The sequence below is a fragment of the Tympanuchus pallidicinctus genome, unplaced genomic scaffold, assembly GCF_026119805.1.
Source record: "Tympanuchus pallidicinctus isolate F22 unplaced genomic scaffold, pur_lepc_1.0 scaffold3, whole genome shotgun sequence".
NCBI classification, from domain to species: domain Eukaryota; kingdom Metazoa; phylum Chordata; class Aves; order Galliformes; family Phasianidae; genus Tympanuchus; species Tympanuchus pallidicinctus.
In genome coordinates, this window is record NW_026294747.1 from 8,380,859 (window position 1) to 8,402,179 (window position 21,321).

Sequence of the window (21,321 nt, forward strand, 5' to 3'; positions counted from 1 at the left end):
GGATAGGGCTGAAGAAAGTAAGAAGCCTTCCATCTGACCCTCTGCCCCCACTAAAAACAACAGAAGTGGTTTATGTAATGGTGTTTACTTTATTTCACATATTACCCATGGAGAACAGTTGATACATTCTCTACATCTTTCACCAGTCTGGAATGCAAGATAAAAAAGGTATGGAAAAAGAGTTTAACAACGTTTGACATTCACGATATGAAAAATAGAGGGGATACAATGTTTTAAAATGCCCATATGCAATATATATATATATATATATATATATAAAACGTATAAAAATAAAATATATTTCCCCAAAAAAGATACAAACAGAACACGACACAGAACAACCTTAAATACCGATACGTATCTCATGATCCACGCACACCGCACTTATAATTAACAAAATCCACGTACGATTGCACTTTTCCTCTCTGTTCAAGTATATCGCAGTCCCCGCAGGAACTGCTCAGTGTCCGATTCCCTGCCGGCTGCGCGGAGCGCAGAGGGTAGAGCAGGTGAGGGCCACGTCTCCGCGCCGAGGGCGGACCGCGCACCGTAGCCGGCCGCGGGGCTCCCCTGAGCGGCTCTCCCAGGACGGAGAGGCCGGGCGGCTCCGCCGGCGACGGAGGCCCGGCCCCGGGTGCAGCGGCGGGCCCGGCGCGGGGATCGGCGCCTCCGGCGGCTCCTCGCCCGGGGCGGGGGGCGGCTCCGCGGCCGCGGCCTTCACAGCTTCCTGTGCCGTCCTCTGTCCGAGGGGTCCCGGCCGAGCGGGCCGCGGGGGCTCCCGGGCCGGTCTCAGTCTGTCCGTCCGAGGCAACCTCGGCGGGCGCTCACACGCCGAGGACGGGGGCGCGGGGCTCCGCCCGCACGGTCCGGAGGAAACTGTCGGGCAGGGAGCGCCGGCGGCGGCCGTAGCCCTGCGGGCTGATCTTGTTGACGGGGGCGGCGCCGTCTTTCACTTTGTCGGTCAGCTGGTAGAGCTGATGGGCCAGCTTCTGCACCGTGCACGTCCCGAAGCGGCACCCCATGCGGAAGGTCGGGAGGTGGGGGTAGCTGTTAACGCTCTGGCGGTAGCGCCTGACGCGGATGTGAGCATCCTCCCGGCCGCTGCGAGGGAGGAAAAGAGAGACGGGGAGTGAGACGGCGAGGCCGGAGAGGAGAGCTGTCCGCGGGCGCGGGGCGGGAAGCGCGGGGAGCCCCCGGCCGGAGGAGAACCGGCCCCGACGGCGCGGCCCCGACTCTGCCCTCCGCCGGGCGGCGGGAGACGGGCCCGGAGCGGAGCTGAGCCCGCTGCCGAGGAGGAGAGGCCCCGCCGCTGGAGGGCTGTTATTTTATCTGCGGGGCCAGGGCTCGAGTTACTATTTATATTTGAGTTTCGCAGTACAGGCGCTGCTATCTCCCGCCAGCTCGGGGCGCGGGGAAAGGGAGGTGGGAGGCGGCTCCCAGAGCTGCGCAGCCCCTGCAGGACCCGTTCGCGGAGCTCGGGGACGCGCGGCGTGAGGGAGCCCCGGCACCGCGGATCCGGACGCTTCGCACCGTCCCGAGCGCAGCGGGGCTGGAAGTTACCTGGGTTGCGAGACGCCGGGATCCTTCACGTCCTGGGTCCGTACGAGCGCCTGCACGTCGGCGGCGGCTCCCAGCCCTCGGGGCGCGCCCGGAGGCCTCACGTCCCGCTTGGCCCGGCTCAATACCCAGCTCGTCCATCTGCGAGGAGCGCAAATGAAAGGGACAGCCTGTTAGCGCAAGCCTGCTGGCAGCAGCCAAACCAAATACATTCGAGGGGCGATAATCTGCCAACGCAGAGATTTTGACATCGGGGGAGGGGGGGGGGGGGTTAGGGGAGGGGTTTCCCGAAAGAGTATGGGGCCTTTAGGATCCGTGCCATTCCCGCGGGGCACAATTCGCTTCTTCTAGCGGCAGCCGGACCCGGCGCGGGGCTCATAAGCTCGGGGCGGGCGGGGGGTTCCGATCTCATACTCACTTTCGTTTGAACTCTGTGGCTACGTCCACCCTCGCAGCATCCACCCCGAAGAAGGTCGCAGAGCCGAGATAGAGTAGGGCTACGTGAACCAGTTTCATTCTGATGGAACGAGAAGAGAATGATAAGCATGCTTGCTGCCAGAAGTCACATCTGTCCTTCCCCCCCCCCCCCCCCCTCTATATTCCTCTTCCTATAGAGGAAGCTCTATAGCGCTTCCTCCCTTAGGAGAGCCCCCAGGCTGCAGGGAGCTTCGCGTGCGCTATGAACCCAAAGCGAATATTTGCTCAGCAACTTAGCACAGAGTAAATAACTTAGCCTCCAAAACACACGTTTGCCGAAAGCTGCGCTTGCAGTGGCGGCCGAATACCAGCAGGACGGCCAGAGTACCCCCAGCGGCTCGCATCGGGATTAAGCGAGTACACGAGACCAGGGGCTGCATCGGGCGCACCGCTCCGCAGCTCCGACAAGTGCCGAGCTGCCGGGAAGGCACCCCTGGGCTCTCATCTCCCCCTGCACGCAGAGCGGCGAGCTGTGGATCTCACGCTGCGGGTTGCTGCTGTCTCCAAGAGCCAGTGCAGGGCTCTGCAGCCCAACTTCCAACTTCCACACAGCCCAGTTCTGGAGATTTTCACTTCTCTCCACCTCCCTCCTTTTTTTTTTTTTTTTTCTTTTTTTTTTTTTCCTCTTAAGAAAAAGGTGCTTACCTGGCAGCGAGGATAATCCACTGAGCCAAATGCTCTGGTAGTAGCGATCCGAAGTTGCACAGTTTCCTGGGGAGCGAGAACTCCTTCTTTGTGTGTGTGAAGTAACCACTGACGGGCTGCGCTGCTCCGCGCCCTTTTATAGAGCGCCGGGGGGGAAGTGGGAGGACCTCGGCGTGCCCGCCCGGGCGACTCCGCTTTGACACTTACCCCTCCCCACCCCCCCCGGCATTTCACCATGGGCCGGGGGCGACTCATCCGAGGTAAAAATAAGAGGATTGTTGGAAATCGTCTTCATCGCCCCCGTGGGTATTTTGGCGATAACGCCAGCTTTCAGATGTGGATTCGGAGCCGTGGCATACCTTGCGCGACTGATAAGCCCACCGCTCTGACTGACTGGGGACGGTGCCTTCAACTGCCGCTGCAGAAGGGCGCCTGCACGTCCGTGCAGGTCCTCACTGCGGGCACGTTAACTCTAACAGGGGGGATGGGGCGCGGGACCGGACCCGGTCCGTGTCAAGGTCCTTCCACATCCATCAGATAGCTAGGCTTCGGCAATCCATATTTGGACAACGCGAATTATACCGACCGACTGCAATGAATGTCAGCCTCCTTTACACAAGTACGGAGGTGACAAATCCGGCGTCGATAATATTTATGAGTCAACGCGCGTGCATTTTTCATCTAATAAAATGTACTTATGTACTTGGCCAATTCAGATAAATAGCAGGCTGAAGGGCTTTGGATCACGGGGGTGAGAGGGCCCTTTCTGCGCCCCGTTCCGAAGGGAGCGGCTCGCTTTGGCGCAAGCCCGGGGGAGAGGCACGCGTGTGGGTCCTCAGTCCGCGGATGTCTGTGGACGTGACCTCCCCGATTTCACCGCTCCACAGCTAATCCGGGATGCAAATATTTGCACGGTCGGGGTCTCTAGCAGCGCTGAGCAGCGCTCAGACCTTTTCCCCCCGGCCTTTATCACCTTTGCACCTCGCTCCGTCCGCGCGGAGCCGTGCCCTCGCAGAGGTGCTGCCGCCCGCACCAGCCGTCCCGCTTCCTCCCCCGCGTTGCCTCGGCGCGGCTCAGCGCTCCGAGGGAAATGCCCCCGGCGGCTGCGGCTCGACGCCGGCCGAGCCCCGCAGATCGCCTCGGGCGGGGGGCCGGCTGGCGCGCGCCGGACGTTTCGCTCGCATCTCGCCGCGAGTGAAGTGTTTCAGAGGTCGGGTGAGGCTGCGCTCTCAACTCTGCCTTTCTACACAGCCCCGGACGGGTACGCGCGAGGGGACGAGGGAACCTTTCTCGAGCACGGTCGAGGTGCTGCCTCCCCTGCTCCCCTGCCCGCTGCTCGCCCCTCGCTGCGCCGTTCTCCTCGCGGCCCCACCGGGCCGTCTCGACCCCCGTGGCCGCGAGCCGCCCGCTGGGCGAGCCCGGAGCTGCCGCCTCGGCGCACCTGCCCGGTGGGCAACGCGAGCGGCGAGCGCCGGATGGTCTCGGGCTCTGCCCCGTCCCCGCAGAGCCGCCGTCCCGCTGCCTGCCCCGGGACAGTGCTGCGAAAAGGAAGTGCGCCGAGCGAGATGCTGGGCTCCTTCCTCCGAGGGAGGAACGGGGGAGTGTAGGTGCTCGGGAAAGGGACGGTGACACCGGCAGAGCCGCGCGTCGCGACACATTGCGGTGGCTGCTGTTAGAGAGCTCGTGAGGTGGCTCAGGCTCCAGAGTACAAAAGTGTCCCCGACCGGCAGGATTCGAAACTGAATCTAACTCTTGTGAAGATAAGGCAGGATTTCGTGTCACGGGCATTGCTCAGATTCAATTTAAATCTCCTATTCCAGTAAAAAGCCACACGCTTCCCCAGACGCTGGAAAATCCCTCATTAAAGTCTTTGGCCAAAAGGGAATTGCATTTTGTATACTCTTAGGCAAACAGTGCTGAAAGAATGCTACTTGGTTTAGGAATAACAGTAATCCAAGTCACGTGTGAGTGCCACGCTGATTACAATACCATTGTAGTGACACAAAGACAGCTCATTCAACCTCTCGTGGTGGCAGACGTGGGCACAGAACGATCAGGCAAGAAACGATCATCTTGTGCGAGAGCTCCGGCAGGTACAGGTTTCAGAGCTAACACAAACCACGTCCTCCATTTGGATGCTCGTTTTGTCCTTCCTAAGTCTTTGCTGTCCTACACGGTTTGAAAATGAGCAGCAGGCACTGAACTTGTGCTGCGAGGTAGCAGCGGGGTCTGCTTTGTAAAAATAACTTTGAAAAGAGTTACTTACATTTTAAAAAAAAACAAACAAAAACAAAAACACAACTCACTCAGAACGGTCCGTGCAAATATTTTTTATTCCGAGGCACACAGTTTAGCAAGTCCGGGCTCATCTCAGAAGGGTCGGCTCTCCTCCAGATGCTGCCTTATGGGGAAGCCGAGCTCGAGGGACACCTGGCTTTACTGATTAGCTTGGGCGCAGCATTCATCCTCTCCGTGTTGCCATATGTACAGACTTCACAGCATGTACCTGCTTCTGTAAACAGGTTTTGAAGATCGGTTGCTCTTTTGTACAGCGTTTTATTCGTGCTATGTTTTATTCCAAAAGGAAAGGTCTAAAATCTGTGGGCATCTGCTGGGAATCAGTTTGAGACAAATACTCTCTGCTGATTATAGAAGAAAAAAAAAAAATGCTACTTGAAGCCAATGGGAGTGCTTTTGTATGTTTCAGCTCGGGTTGATTCAAACTTTACTGAATTCATATGCAGTGAGTATGACTGTACACGACTGTACCTCAGGCTGTATGAGATGAGCACAAAGACGGTACTAACAGAAGAATGGCATCCTATGAAGGGTGTAAAAACCAGTCAAGTTCCACACACAAAAAGGCCTTACTGATGGTGCACCTTAGGGCACCTTAGTCAGCTTTATCTGTGCCAAGGGACAATTCCATCTCCAGTAGTCAGACTGGAGACGTGATGATCTTGGTGAGCCTTATGTCTGATAGGTTTGAGCCAACAGCAAACGAAGCCTGCTAAACGAGAGTGGGATGCATACTGATAGGGGAAAGCTGCTTGAGGTCGTGGCTGCTCTCCTGTTCTGGCAAGAGGTGCCAGAAAACTGTTGGGTGACACTGGATGATGGGACTGCAGGCTGAAGGTGACCTTTGTATTTCCTGGAGGAGCTCACTGTAGAAGGTACTCTGAACCTTCACATCTTTTTGGTGCAACATTGTCACTTGTGTGCTTTCTGTTTCTTGGGGGGCTACTGCCTCACATTTCCTCCCCCAGGATAAATAAGGCAGCTGCTTACTGGGTCCTTCTGGGAACCTAGGCCTTGGTGGCTACCCACAGAAGCTGCTTTGGGAGCCCCTTCATAGCCTGGTTGGAGCAAGGCTACTCTGCTGGAACACAGGGAATTTTGTTTTTAGTGATCTGGATAAAAGTTCAGTTTGCTTTGCATTAGACTTTAGGCGAGCAAACAATGCCTGTTTCACTTCCTCATTTGTCCTATAAGAATATTAGATCGCTCTCTACCAAAGGGAAGTTAAGGAAGTAAGCTATGGATGATTGAATCCTATTGTAGTCCAGGTAGGTACACAGCCAGATAGCTGTGCTCAGACCCAGAAGAACTGTGCCCTTCTTGTCACCAGTACCTGAGACATGATTCTTCTTGGGACATGCTTTACAGAGTGACCAAACTTTGAATGTTTTGGTCAAGGTGGAATAAAGAACAAGACCATCCAGGGGTGCTAGTAGTACCGGGGACTTGGCAAGCAACACTTCTTGCTTCAGATTTGGGAAAAGTGTTAGGTGATATTCTCCTGTCATAGGCTGGATTAAAACAGAAGTGAGGCTTAAGTACTGAGATTTGTTATTACACATTGAACTTTTCTAAGGGTGCAGATATGATAACCCTAGGGTCCTGTTTGAGCTCCATCAGACAATTTCTTAGCATCTCTGAACTGTTCCTTCGGATTTCCTAAATTCCTTCACATTATCCTGAACTGCTGCATGCCCTGGCTTCACGCTGTTGAGCAGTTGCAGCATCCACTGCCACTGTACTGAGCCTTATCCTTGTCCTTCATGCAGGACAAGCCACTCACATGTGGCTTCATTAAGATTTGCAGTCCTTTTTTGCCACTTCAGGAATGCTTTAATCAAAAAAATCTGAATGCTTTGAAAGCAGCTCTGGGACTTTCAGTCATTACTTCAGGATCCTGATCCATAAAGTCAATGTGTCACTCAAGAAAGGGAATCCCTCTAGCTCCTACCTAATTCAAGAATTGATTGACTCTGTCGCATGCATCTCAAAAGATATTTTAATTGTTTTCATTACATATTATGTTTTTTGTTTTGTATTTACTCCCAGTGTCAACAGGTGCTTTTATTAGGTGTCTTTCTGGGATCTGATTTAAGAACATTAAGCTGTGAAGCTGAGTTCTCCAGGACTGCAGCCCTTCCCTGAAGAGGTACAAGTAAAAACACTCAGTTTTCAAGGCTTCCTGACCGATTTGTGCCTGGGTTATCAGCAAAGCATTGCACTGTAATGGTGTCTCGGCTACATAAGAGGTGTGAGTACTTATTGCACGCTCGAAACAAACAGAAACTTCTCTGTGACACTGCTAATGACTGTTTGCTGGATCCTGCGGGACGGTGGATGGCCAGGAGCAAATTCCATGAACTTGCTGCATTTCCACGTGCATCACGACTGCAGCAGCTCCTCGCTGTAGTGGAACCGACGTCCTTCGCGTTGTTTGTTCACTCTGTGCTGTCAAACAGGACATACGTGGGACCTTATCGTACCGTTTTGGCAGGCTGTCCGCCAGTTAGTGCCGACAGACACCCATTTATCAGCCGCGTCTCTGAGACAAACCGGCCGACCGGGCTTTCGAGAGTAACAGTCCAAACGGTGCCGGTGTGGTCCGTGCGTTACGAATAGAAGTCGGGCATCCGCTCAGCGCTCGACGCACCGCCAGGCCCTCAGGCAGCGCCGGCTGGAGGCCGGGCGGCGACGGGGCACGGCGGGAGAACCTGCTCGGGGCTCGCTTTGCCCCTGCACGGTGGCGGGTGCGGGCAGCGGAGGGGTCACGGCGAGGGACAGCCGAAATCCCACCCCGGCCCTCTGCCGCCTGAAGGGCGCCCGCCGGGCACCGCCCGCGAGCCGCGCCGCGCCGCCGGGGCCGTGTCACGGCAGCGCCATGTTCCGCGCATCCCTGGCGGGACGGAAACAGGAAACCTCCTGGAAGCGCGAGCCCGCAGCCCCGGGGCAGCGCTCGCCGCCGGGTTTATACAGCACGGGAGATGCAGTGTCACGAGCCCGTCCGCGGCTCCTCTCGGGAAAGGCCCTCTAGGGAGCGGCAGTGCGGGACGGGCTCCGGGAGGCGAGCCGCTCCGCTCCGCCGCTGGCTTTCAGGCAGCACTCGGGGGGCACCGCCGCGGCGCGAGCCCGCTCCGCCAGGGTCCGAGTAGAACGCGGCGCAGCCCCGAGCCCGGGGGCGGGCGCCTCGCCGGGCGGAGCGCTCGAGCCGCGCCGAGCGGACAAAGCCCGCCGCGGGCAGCAGGGCGGGCGGGAGGCGAAGCTTCGGAACGCAGGCGGCGGGAGCCCCGAGCTCTGAGGCGGCCGCCGCTCGCCCCCCGCCCGGCCCAGGGCAGCGCGGGGCCGTAGCCGCGTGCCGCCCGCAGCCCACGCCCAGCCCGGCGGGGTCACGGCGCAGCGGCTCGGCGGCGCGCAGGCGCACGGCGCGCCGCGCCTCCAACATGGCTGAGGTGGTGCCGCTTCTTCTGCGGCGGGCGAGTGGCGGAGGATGCTGAGCCTCCCGGGAGCCGCCGCCGCAACAGGGGTGGTGAGGCCAGAGGCGCGCCCCTCGCAGCCATGGCCAGGCTGGCCGACTACTTCATCGTGGTGGGCTATGACCACGAGAAGACAGGTAGGTGTGGCCGCGCGCAGGGCTCCGCGGTGCCTGGCCTCTTCCCCCCTCCCCTCGCTCCTGCCCGGCCCCGGCCCCCCTCCCGCCTCCGGTCGGGAGCCGCGGGAGGAGGAGGAGACTCCTCACGCGCCGCGCCGCTGGAGGGGGCGGCCTCGCCCCGCGGGGGCTCTGCGGTCCGACGGGGCGCGGGAGGGGTCGGCGCCCCTTCGCGGGGCGGAGCGGCCCGGGAGAGCGGAGGGGCCGTACCCCGGGCCGGGCTTCTGCCTGCGGGAAGGCGGCCGCGGCGCTGCCCACCTGGCCGAGCCCCGCGTTGAGGCGCGCCTCGCTGCCTCGGCCCGCCGGCGGCTGCGGAGGCTCCTTCGGGAAAGCGCGGAACGTGCGGGGCGGCCCCGCGGAGCCGCGGGCCCCGTCCCGCCGAGCCGCAGGAGCGGGCCTGCCAGGCTCCCTGTGGGGCTGCGGCTCTAACTGCTGCTAACCCCGGCCTGCTTTGTGCTGAGAGCTACCACGCGTGCACACGCAGCCTCCGAGGGACGTTGCGGGCCGGCCGGGCTTTTCGCCACGTGTTACTGGGGCGTGCGGCATACCAGTAATTAAGAAGGGCCGTCGCTGAGCTCGGGAAGTGCTGTGGCGCTCTTTAGGAGCGGGTGCCTGTCTTAGAAAATCGTTGTGGTTTTTACCTGCTTTGATGAAAGGGAAGCGGTGCTTTCTGTTATCGTTCTGTGGGTAGTTTCTGTTGTGTTTGTGTTACCATAATGTCACGTTTCGACACCTCAAGCTGGGTATATAAACCGATTTGCAAATGATCTGATTGTCAGCTGGTGCATCTGTGTGCATCAAGTGATCCTTTGAATGTACAGCATCAATAAAGCAGTGTTTTAAAGGGTCCTGCATTTTATTTGGCTGTGCATCAAACACAAGTTGGTTACTCTAAGTGATTCTCTGAAGTGGCGACTGCTCTGAGTCTGCATTCATTCACTGTGAAGTAGTGGGAAATCAATTATTGGAGTAAGATCTCTTCATCTTTTAGGAACGATAACATCTAGAGAAAGTATGATAGTTGTCCTTAAAGATGCAGTAGCTCACAAAATTCCACCAAGGTTCTCCTCGACTGTACTGTACCAGCATGATTCTTCCTTCAATTATGACTTGGTTTCCCCTCTGCTCACTTTGGAAATAAACCTGTCTGAACTGTAGAGGCAAAATCATGGGAAGTTTGGTATGGAGAATTTTGTTAAAGAAGATGGTCTGCTCTCACCCTCTGGGAGCATTTTGCAACATTCTCCCCTGCAGTAATAGAGAGTCCAAGTCTAAACTAATAACCAAAAAAATCCAAGGGTGCTTAGAAGTTGGAGACAAAGCAAGCAAGCAAGCTGCCTTCCTAAAGGTTATGACTGATCTGATGTAGCCACTATGTGATATAAAGTTGCAAATTACATTGGGAAGCCTCATGTTTGTAAAACGTTTTCATCTGTAGCGTTTAAGCATGTGTTTAGCTTCCTGTGCATAAATTGTTTCATTAAGATTGTTACAATTGCTCCTTTGTATGAAGTTGTACGTATCCAAACATAACTCCAGAATCTTAATTTTAAAAGTTCATGCTTAGAAAGTAACTATTTAGACTTCATTATGTGGATTACTTCTTGTTACTTTAATGCTTTGTACTAAAAATGCTTGAAGAAACAACGTTCTATTGGAGACGAGGCATGCACTGTTTTCCAAATTCCTTTACCCCCACGTGCAGGCCCATAATACATGGAGTACTGACCTTTATTTTTTCTTGTGAATGCATAGTTTACTTGATGCATTTATGCTTCCTTGTTCATGAAAAAGCAGAGGGAAGCATTTTATGGATTCTAGACTTATTACCTGTGAAGCTCTGAAGTTTTGTTTTTGTTTTTCTTTCCTCCCCTCATATCTTTTGCAGTGTTCTGGCCCTGTTTGAATACACTTGATTTGAATGTTGAGTATGATTACATCTTACGCTGTTTTTCAGGGATAATCTCGGGAATGTCTTTGTATAAGCAAGCAAACAAAAATCCCTCTTTCTTCCTCGACCTGTATGGCAGCAGCAGTGTGGATAATATGCACTTGAATTTAATAAGGAAGGATGTTTATATTAACAACTGCTATGCCAAAAAAGCTCTCCTTCCTCTGCTGTCTGTCTTTCTATAGCAGCCGTCATCTGTCCCAACTTCGTGTGGACTGAACACTCATTTACATCTGCCAGTATCTGCAGTACTCTGAAAATGCAGTGAAGGGATCCTGCTTTCTTGGATAGATTATCTAGCTTTATTCAAAAACATTCACTACACTTACTGAAATATCTCGTGCAGTTCAGGAGCATGTTTCTATGTTTTCCTATTGCAGGAGAACTTTGATTTTGATGTTAACAGTCCCTATCCTAAACAACAGAAGAATTTCTGTTTTCTTCAGATAAACTGAAAGGAGTATCCTGTGAGGATCCATGTCTCAAACATTCTGAAGTTCATTTCTATTATCCTCTGCATCCACGTAAATTGTTATTACTGCAATCCTAGTGTTGCCATCCCTGTTGTGTTAAATCTTACCTTCATTTGTGTTAACACTGTTGGGCCTTCTGATGACGTGCTTTAGAATGCCGACCTGTCAAAAAGAGCCGTTCTGCTAGATATTTTGCCTGTTTTTTTCCCTTTTGTGTCTGGGTTATTCTTCTATTTTATTTTATTTTTTAAAATGAGTTGGCTCATAAGGGTAACAAGGAGTGCAGGATCAGCATAAAGGAGGAGTATAAGTCAGCCTGAATTTTGATCAACTTGGATTGTCATAGGACCCTGAGCACAAAGCTGACAGCCAGGTACCTCAGCTTCCTTACTTTGGAAGAAGCACTGGTTGCCTTAGAGCAGGTCTGGTCACAGGCAGATTATTCAGGTCTGTCAGGATGCACAGAGATTCATCTCGAGTGCAGAATGAGCTTTGCCATCTACCACCCAATAGTCAGTAGTCTTCCAGGCACACAGAAAGTTAAGGACAAATCTTTTCCACAAAAGGTGATCTAATTCACCTAGGTTTCTATCTGTTTCAGACACAGTTGACAATGTTTCCATTTAAAAACTACTTTGTATCTTTCACCATGAAAATCAGCCAGTTGCTGCTGTGTATTTCAAGAATGCATTTGGAAACACTGTGAAGAATTGGATGGCAGTAGGTGCTGTCTCAGCTTTTTGTTCAGTGTCTTGACAGAGCTGGAGAAACTGTGTTTAGTAAATCTTTCCTACTGATTTTAACAGTGGTGATGTGAGGGATTTCAGTGATACACCAAGGTCGATCGCTTTACTGTGTTTACTTTGCATTCACCTGGACCTTTGCTAAGGTAGATAACAACATTTGTCTCCAACGTATGCTCAATATAAAGCTGTTATGTAACTTGACAGTGAAGGCATTTACAGAAGGTTCTTTGAAGGGAAGAGAGGTGCTAGAAAATGTCGGCCCTGGATTAAAAGCAAGACAAGATCTGGAAGATGTGACCGTATATCCGTTTTCTTTCTCCATGGAGTTTAAAGTGTTTCACCAAAAATTCCCAATTAATATGTTTGCATAACAGAGTTGGATGGAATTTAGGAAGAATACAGACGTTTGCAGAAATCACAGAAGGGCATGAGAAAATGCCCTTCTGCTTAGTTTGGTCTTGTTTTTGCTGGTAAAAACCATAGTCATAAATTTATCACTTGAGTTTACATGTGGTGCTACATGAAAAAGGTAAAAGAGCCAATGTTTTATCTTCTTTGCTCAGGAGCTGGAAGGTAAGGTTAAAGAAGAGAGAACTAAATACTGAATTTGTTTATTCTGCCCGCACACCCGTAACGGTTTTGATATAGGAAGCTGTTGTGTACTCAGCAGTTAGCTGTGAAATCCTGTGAGAGAGTGGGAGAAAATGTTTTCTGTGAGACTTGGTCGCAGTAGGAAGAGAGCCTGTGCTTTTTGTCCTTGCTGTATGTAATTATAGTGTGTATGACAGAAGGTGTGAGGCTTGTAAAAGTATAGCAGTTTTATTTGCCTGTTGTCATAACTGATAAATGCTGATTTAACGTGTAGGCTCTGTTGTGGGTGTTCCGGTTATAATTTTTATCAACTTTTCAGGGAAGCATTTTGTGTCTTGCGTCGTCTCCTATCTTAGTGGATTTTGAAAGTAGACAAGTGGTTACTGATAGAGTGGGATAAATTCCTAAACAGAGTCATCAGTTTGGTGACTTTTTTTTTCCTGTAGGCAGACTCACTTCCCCTGAGGGAATATTCCTTTCATGCTAATATGCTAAGATTTTGGGGGGTATTGTATATTCATAGTTGGGCATTCTTGTGGGCTAGCATGTATTTAAGGAGGGGATGATTTCTTGGGATCTTGTTATGCAGCCTTTGTAAAATAGAAGAAGTAGGAAAAATAAGTGGCTTTCTTATCTGTGTTGGGACTCAATTTGGTTCAAGTGCAGTCTTGATCTGAACGTGCCAATCTCCGAGTGGGAAAGGACCATGAAAACTAGGTTCTTCCATTCTGGGGCAAACAAATTCTTTTTGTAATTGTACTTCAGTGAAGCATCAAGTGTGCTACTGGAACTGAGTTGGAATGCAGATGTGTGCATGTCTTTGTGTTGGTAGGAGGTTGCTGTAGGGGGATATGACTGAAGAAGGAAGGATGTGAGTGCCCTGAACATTTCTTAAGCAAATTAGTTGCTCTAGTGTAAGAAATTGTATCTTGTGACTTTGTTTTTGCTTGGGTTATTCTTTCAGTCCTACTTTCAGTCTCCGCTACACTATAATGAAATGCAATGAGAAAAGCACTTTCCCATTACATGTGGCTGCCTTTTTTTCTTTCTTTCTTTCTTTTTTTAATTGTGAGATAAAGCTAACATGAAAAACTACTTGCAGGGAAAAAGCTCATTTTTTTTCTGGTAGCATTTCTTCACTGAATCTATTCAGCCTATTCTGATATATAACTAAAAAGTTGGACTCTTGTTTTGAGTTATAGATCCACTAGCATTTCAGAAAAAAATGGCATGACTCAGCATAACTTTTCTTTCCTTTGAACCTCTGCTAATTAATCTTGTATTTGAACTTCTTTACTCACTTGGTCTTGCCTCCATCACAGCCATAGCAATAATATTATTTTCAACCTTTCCATTTAAATCCAGACCTTTTCTGGAACGTTTATGGTATAAATTGTCTTTGTTTCCCTCTCAAACATAAGGATGTAGATTCAGTCGATGGAATTAACTTTCTTTGGAGATATTTCAAGACTAAATGGCAATAATGAAACTCTCTCTCCTTTTCTGTCCTGGATTAACGTTGTGGATTATCTAACAAAAAGACGCTTTTCATGCAGCGTGTTTGTGAAAAACAGTTTGTTATGCAAGTCCAAATACTGTTTAAGCACTGCCTTTCTATAACTGCAAGCATATTTTTCAGTGGGGGACAATGAGAGTGATATTTAACTCCTCCAGTGTCACAAGCATAGTAGTCTTGTCTCACAACACTGGGGTAGATAATTATTCTGCTGTTGTAGTTCACTGACATGACTTTAAAATACCAACCACCTCTCCGCCTACTGATTCTTATGAAGTAAAAAAATGAAGGGAAACCAGAGTCACCGTGGAAATCATTTCCAGATAAGAAGCAGTAGATTCACTTCTCAACTTCGATAACACCCGTGAAAGTTGTGTCTTACAAATATATACTGCTAATTAGGAAGCCCTCCTTTGAGTCATCTCTTAATTTACTCTTGAGCAGTAGCGTAAGATCTTGCAGCTCATTGCTTATACAGTGAAAGTAATTATTTCTATTGATGAACTCTATTGGTGAGATTGTTTTTCTTCTGTTTGGTGTTCTGGAGCTTATATTCCAGTTATACGAGTCTGTTGAAATAAACTATTCCTTTGGTGCCAGTGGTGTATTCTGAAGTCAAGGACAATCCAATTAGTGTTGATTGGGATTTGGCAGCTAAATCCCAGCTCACTGAGTCGAGAACATGCTTGTTATTGCTTATCTGTTGGTGACTGAATACGTGATGATTTCATTTCAATACAGTTCTCCATTTTCTGCAGATTGTATGATATGAAAGGATGACATCGATGAACACAGTTCCACTTTGTTTGCTTTGTAATACTCTGGGTATGGAGGTAAATATGACAAAATAATCACAAATTTTCTGTTGAACTGGATGTAGGTAGCATGCTTTGTGCCACAGCCAGAACCAGTATTGGAGATAGTGCCACTCCAGATACTCACTCTGAGGTTTTGTGTAGGTGTGGTAGGGAAATGTTAATATACAGAATATATAAAATCCTCATAATCCTGGATACAAATTTGGGACAGCAGCATATAAAACTACACTGGACTCTAAAAGGCCTCAATGGGTGAAGAGACAAAAGAGTGTTACTGAGGTTACAAAATCTTGGAAACGCGTAGGATTAACATCCTTTTAACATGTTCTGAATGTATGTTCATAGGATTGAAGAACATACTTCAAATTAAAAAAAACCCACTATCTTAGACTTGGGTAGGTCTTGGGTAGGCTGGGCTGGAGATTTCTATTTAGAGTGTGATTTACATGTTGGACCTGATAAAATTGTAACTCGAAGGAAGATGAGACATCCTGGTGTAGTATTTCAGAGATACTTGCAAATGCAGAACGATGATTCTAGAGTCTTGAGTTTGGTTGTGGAAAAATGTGCTTTGGGAAATGAGTTATTAATATCAGCAGTATTGCGTGTTGTCAGTTGGCGGCGTCCTCTCTGAGCTCAGTAGTGGGCTGTGGTTCGTGTTCATGTAGCTTGAGAATCCTTGCTCTGTATGGCAGGGGTGACTCTTCCTGCTTGCTCACCTTGGCCTATCCTGGTATTTTGGGATTTTCTGTCATCTGGTTTGATTTTCCAGTCTAACCTTGGAAGAATATCAGACCTTAATGTATCTCTTTATTTCTTCCCTCTTTCCCTTCTCTTTCAGTCTCTGCTTAGCCAATTCTATCTTTTCTGTACTTTTTTTCTAATATCAAGTCCTTTTGTCCAGTCAGTCCAGTTTCTCCCATTTTTTTTTCAGCTTTTCTTCTTGGCTGTTTACCAGTAGATGTTGATTCTGCTGGGAACTGAGACAAGGTACTGTGTCTGTGCCTCTTATTAGGCACATCTTCCACAGAATCACAGAATGGCCATGGTTGGAAGGGACCTCAAGGATCATGAATCTCCAACCCCCTTGCCACATGCAGAGCATCCAACCTCCCCATTTCATAACAGACCAGGCTGCCCAGGGCCCCATCCAACCTGGCCTTGAACACCTCCAGGGACGGGGCATCCACAGCCTCTCTGGGCAGCTGTTCCAGCACCTCACCACTCTCTCTGTAAAGAATTTCCTCCTGACATCTAACCTAAATCTTCCCTCCCTCAACTTAATACCATTTCCCCTTGTCCTGCAGTTATCAACCCTTTTCAAGAGTAGCTTCCCCTCCTGTTTGTGGGCTCTCTTTAGGTACTGAAAGGCTGCAATGAGGTCACCCTACAGCCTTCTTTTCTCCAGGCTGAACAAGGCCAGTTCCCTCAGCCTGTCTTTGTAGGGGAGGTGCTCCATTCCCCTGCTCATCTTTGTGGCTCTCCTCTGGACCCTCTCCAACAGCTCCCTGTCTTTCTTGCACTGGGGGCTCCACACCTGGACACAATACTGCAGATGGGGCCTCACAAGAGCAGAGTAGAGGGGGACAATCACCTCCCTGTCCTTGCTGGCCACCCCTCTTCTGATGGAGCCTAGGATACCATTTGCTTTCTGAGATGCAAGAGCACACTGCTGGCTCGTGCTAAGCTTTTCATCCATCAAGACCCCCAGGTCCTTCTCTGCAGGGCTGCTCTCAAGTACCGCTCCTTCCAGTCTGTACAGGTGCCTGGGATTCCTCCTACCCAAGTGCAAAACCTTGCACTTTGCTGTGTTGAACCTCATTAGGTTCACTCAGGCTCACCTTTCCAGCCTGTCGAGGTCCCTCTGCATGGCATCCCTTCCTTCCACTGTGTCAACCGCACCACTCAGCTTGGTGTCATCAGCAAATTGCTGAGGGTGCACTCAATTCCACAGTGGTTGTTAGCGCAGAAAGGTTGATCTTATTCTCACCTTTGGGCATGAACAAATGCTGAGTGGCTGATAAGACAAGCACTGAATATCTTATTTTAGATTAAATCTTCAGATGTTTAATGGTTAAAGTAAATATCTGCTCGTCAGATAAGCACAAAGGACAGGTAATGCTTATGGCTGTGAGCTGTTTGCTTATCTAAAAAGTATTGCACTTGTAGCACAATAAACCTTGTAGTTCCAGCACTGCATTAATGAACACCTCATTTATACATTTTCATTGTGTATGGGTAACTTATGCATTTGTGCTCTGTCTAAAGAAATGTAGGTCCAGGACTTTTGTTCTATGAAATACAAATAAATGACATTATATACTACTAGCAAATACTGTTGACTTTTGAAAAAGTACGGAGTTGTGGTCTTTGCTATTAGCAAAGCATAAAGATAACTGCAATAGGCATTAATATTTTTTACATGCTGGTGGATGGACAGTGTAAATTAGGAAACTGTTTTCTAATGTTTCTAATTTCTGATGTTTTCAAACTGTGTTTCATAAGAATTTAAACGGCATAAAAAGAGAAAGCCACGTGCTTTGTTCTTGTAGTGCTATTTCTCCATAAGCAGTCTCTTTTTCTCCTCCCAGGATCTATAGTAGTTCTACAAAGCTTGTGCAATGACTGAACTTCTACTGTTCTGTATTGTTGGTATATGCTGCTTTTAAACTGTTGAATACAGGTCATTTTAGTAGTAGTCACCAGAGCTCTTCATTGTCCTTTCGTCTTGATCAGTAACTTGTGAAGGGGAGAGAAGTGAGGTTTTTGTAAAGCAGTTTAGCCTGCTGCTTCTGTCTGAGAAATGGATCGGGCCCTGAGTGCAGTTAAAGCACTCAGTTTGACTTCCTCGTTAAGGGACAGTTGCCAAAGCACTGCCTTTGATTTTGGGGGATTCACCTCATGTTTCTTGGAAAGTAATGAATGACTTATTTTATTTATTTATTTATTTGTTTGTTTTCCTGAGGAGCTGCTTAATTTGGCAAAACAAACAGCTGAAAATGCATGTTCCTCATGATCAGTAAGTTTCATCAGTGGTAGACAGTCCAAGGTTTGGCATGGATACTTTTAACAGTGTTTCTAAAACATAAGTTAACTAAGTGCATGCGCAGAATGAAGTGATGCATTCCATGGAAATAAGTGGTCAGAGCTGAGAGTTGGTGTTCAGAAAAGCATGCCAGTTCATAGGGCTGTAGGAAAACCAGTTTTCTCTCTAGATTTTTATATTTTTTTTTTTCTTATGGGTACTTAAAATAACCACTAAAGTTTTAATAACAACTGGTCAACTTTGCTGAAGCGATTGAAGATAATGCCTGTGGAAGACTTAGATTTGCCCTTTGGCTGGGGGGCAACTGTTCATACAGCAATTTTAGACACCCCGCCTGCTCCTTGCTGGTTCGGCTGATGAGCTGACGTTTCGACCCAAGCTGCCTGTAAGTGTGCTTTAAGCTGAGACACCCGAGTTTGTATTGACATGACTGAAGCACGAGACTTGTTCCCAGCTTGGGGAGCACGGATAGTATTCAGCAGACAACTGCTGAAGAAGAGTGAGAGGTGTTCACATCCCTAACCATCGCAGTGGGTTTTAGTAGGACTGGAGTGCCAAGGCTGTGCTGTGTCAGCTGTGATGACACTGTAACCTGGCAGGACAGCCAAAGCAAGTGTCATGTTTTCTCAGTTACAGGCAAGCGGGAAGAAAACAAAACCATGCGGACCCACGTTTGCGATTTGGAACTCAAACTCTTATTTCAAAAGATTCTCTTTCCTGTTTGATTAATCTGCATAAATAATGATACTCATTTTGCCACTGAATAAACAGTGTTGATTCAAGCCGTGATACTTTTATAGGGTTGTTGTTTCAGTGCTGTGTTTTCCAAATATTTTGTTTATAGTGTTTATTGTGAAGAGAGATGAGATCATACGTATTTCACAAAATATCCTTGCGGAGGTCATTTTTATTATTTATTTTTTCCCTTGATGCTTGGCCATGCTTTTGGAAGAGACAAGGCTGTCACTTGAAGCTTTTTATTTTTTGTGTGCATGTGGTCTTGAAATGTATTCAGAAAACATGCCTTCCAGCCTTGTCAGATGTTTGTACTTTTTTTGTTGTTGTTTATAAATTATTTTTGCTTGTGTGTTTTTCTGCTTGTATATTGATTTCTTTATCTTTTATGAAATCGTGGTTCATTTCTTAGTAACTTGTCCATTTTTAGAATATTGCTTTCAAGAATTTGTGGCTTCACTGGTGCTTCACTCTCTAGATGTGGTCTAGGCTCTCAATAGTCTCTGTTTTTGATAGTCTAGTAGAAGGCAGGAGATAGTGTTGAAACAGGGTCCTGTTTAGCCTTGGTTTCTTTATCTGTGAATGTTACGATAGTGGATAGCACCTCCGGGAATCATCTGATGCATTCTTTGCCTCAGGCCACAATTAGCTTTGGCTTTCATTGGTCTTGCTGGGTGTCTGTCTAACTCATTCTTAGAACCCCCCAGTGGCAGCAGGTTCACTGCTTCCAGTGGCAGACTGCTCTGCTGCTTCTCTTTCTGACCTCTAGAAGAGCTTTCAGAGTATTTACCTTAAGTACTTTTTTGATACTGTTTTAATCTTACTCTTCTTGAAGTGTGGCGACCAAACTGCATATGGTGATTTACATGAAGTCTTGCCAGTACTGCAAACGACACTTATTTCCTGGCTGTGCAGGCAGTTCCAGTGTGATTTTTTTTTCCTTCTTTCCCACACAGCACCTACACTTCCTTAGTGTTATACTTTAACTTCTGCATCCCTTTTAATCAAGCTGCTACCCAGCTAATTGGCCTTCCCGTGTGTGTGCAGTTGACTGTTCTGTCCTACCTCTGAAACACTGCATTTCTCCTCTACTGTTTTTCATAACATTACATAATTTTGAATTGTGATTTTGCCCTCTGATGTGCTTATCTACTTTTTCTGAAAGTAATTTCTGCATGTGTTTATACAGACATAGGTGAAAGGGCATAGAACAGCTTCTGGTATGTTTTATGTGTCAGTCTGTAGTGTTTTTAATAAAACATCCTAAAACTGAAACTGAGCATTGAGCCCCATAGTGGCTTGCATATTGAGATGCAATGATACTTTTTCAAATATGATTTAATATGTTTGCAGAACAAGTATTCTGTTGATGTTCCCAGATGTTAAATTCCAGGTGCTTTATGGTATATTTAAATAAGATTTAATAATTATTATAAATTTAATTATGTTTTATTTATAAATAAATCAATTTAACAGTTTATTTTGCAAGCAACAGAACTAAGTGACATCTTTCTGCACGTTTCTCTTGTGCATGCCAAGTAATGCTTCTGGAGAGGCAGCAAGGTCCTCCAATACTTAATTTTTTTTTAAGCTCTGATTCACTGGCCATTGTGACTGGGGTTAAAGGCACTTAATCACTTAGACCTTGCTTTGTTGGGGAACCTATCCAAAAGTGGTATTCTTAGTTGCAAAGACTTAATTGACTCTTATTTGGAAGGCTACATGCTTTCCTTTGCAATAGAGGCGTTACGCTACTGTGTGCTCCACCTGGTATTCTGAGCTGGCTGCAAGTTAACAGAACATAACTTATTTTGGGCTCAGATTCAAGTCGTGCTTAATTGTTTGCTAGAATGTGGATGCAGCTCTGTTTTCTCCAATTATGCTCTATTTTCAAGCAAGCAATTCCTTTGGTTTCTTAGAACTGCAAAGTGTGGGCTGAGGATTATGTTGTTTTGTTTTTTTAAAATTTTTTACTGCTAATGATGCGTGCATTGGAAATGCATTTTGACTTGTAGAATCTTGGCAATGTGGCTTGTTTGTGGGGAGAGAGAATACAGTAAGGGAATCTGTCACTTTGGGTTACTGGGACAATAAGCACAGAATCATGTTTTATTCTTGCAGTAGATTTTTAAGAGAATTATCTCCAACTGAAGGAACGTACTCATTGTTTAATTCACAAACGAGTGTTTATTTTAAAACTGTTTACTTCTTCATGCTTTTTTCACTTTGGTTCCATAAGTATTTACCAGCATTTGCTGTACTCGTGTAGGTATGTGTGGAGATCAGGTGAAATAATGTTACTGCTCATGGAAAAAATAGAATTCACGTGATAGGAAATTGAGCTTTTGTTCTGAACTGATTGCTGGCGCTAGGAGGACTAGCAATGCACAGTAACATTTCAGATGGTTCCAAGTTCTAGTGTGTAGATTTAAATGGAATTTGATGCAATATTATTTTTCATATCTCTTATAAATGTTTGCATTCTTTGTGTTGATCCCCACTTAGTTTAAGTCACTTTGGCAGCTGCATTCTTGTGAAAGGAGGGGGTGAAATAAACTGTTAACCTTTGAAAGTTGCAATACAAACAAATACTGTTTAACATGTGGAAATTTGTGGATGTTTCAAACAATGGTGTTAATTTTGATTGCCTTTTTGAAGTCAGCCTATTCTTTTTGTTCTTGCTTTGGAAACTAAACATATTGTTTGAGACTTTTCTGCAGCTGTGAAGAACAAAGTTGGTCATGCAGTAGCTTAGTAAGGTGACATCATGAGTTGGTTTTGACTACTGTGTGATAATCTTTCTTTTGCGGTTGTAAACGTGATTG

The 21,321-nt window shown here is 47.9% G+C and overlaps 2 protein-coding genes across 6 annotated transcripts in view; one reads left to right on the forward strand and one right to left on the reverse strand.

Annotated features, from left to right (window-relative positions):
• Positions 1 to 66: 66 nt before the first annotated feature.
• ADM (adrenomedullin) lies at positions 67 to 2,808 on the reverse strand. Its single transcript, XM_052695461.1, has 4 exons — positions 2,680 to 2,808; positions 1,976 to 2,074; positions 1,561 to 1,698; positions 67 to 1,101 (listed from the first exon to the last, which is right to left on the reverse strand). Exons 2-4 carry the CDS (start codon positions 2,071 to 2,073, stop codon positions 825 to 827), a joined length of 513 nt encoding a protein of 170 aa, XP_052551421.1. The 5' UTR covers position 2,074; positions 2,680 to 2,808; the 3' UTR covers positions 67 to 824.
• A 5,582-nt stretch (positions 2,809 to 8,390) lies between these two features.
• The window catches only part of SBF2 (SET binding factor 2), a 236,606-nt gene continuing 223,675 nt past the window's right edge, over positions 8,391 to 21,321 (forward strand). For all 5 annotated transcript variants that reach the window (XM_052695956.1, XM_052695959.1, XM_052695960.1 and 2 more), the window contains exon 1: positions 8,391 to 8,584. In XM_052695956.1, coding sequence (XP_052551916.1) covers positions 8,530 to 8,584 — 55 coding nt within the window. In that variant the 5' untranslated portion in view covers positions 8,391 to 8,529. The remainder of the gene's footprint in view (positions 8,585 to 21,321) is intronic.

Excerpts from the sequence above, each read along its gene's own strand:
- ADM (XM_052695461.1), bottom strand. The coding sequence starts at position 2,073 with ATGAAACTGGTTCACGTAGCCCTACTCTATCTCGGCTCTGCGACCTTC. Across the intron at positions 1,699-1,975 it reads GCCACAGAGTTCAAACGAAA|ATGGACGAGCTGGGTATTGA; the intron begins GTGAGTATGAGA and ends CGCTCCTCGCAG. Across the intron at positions 1,102-1,560 it reads CCCGGCGTCTCGCAACCCAG|CGGCCGGGAGGATGCTCACA; the intron begins GTAACTTCCAGC and ends CCTCCCTCGCAG.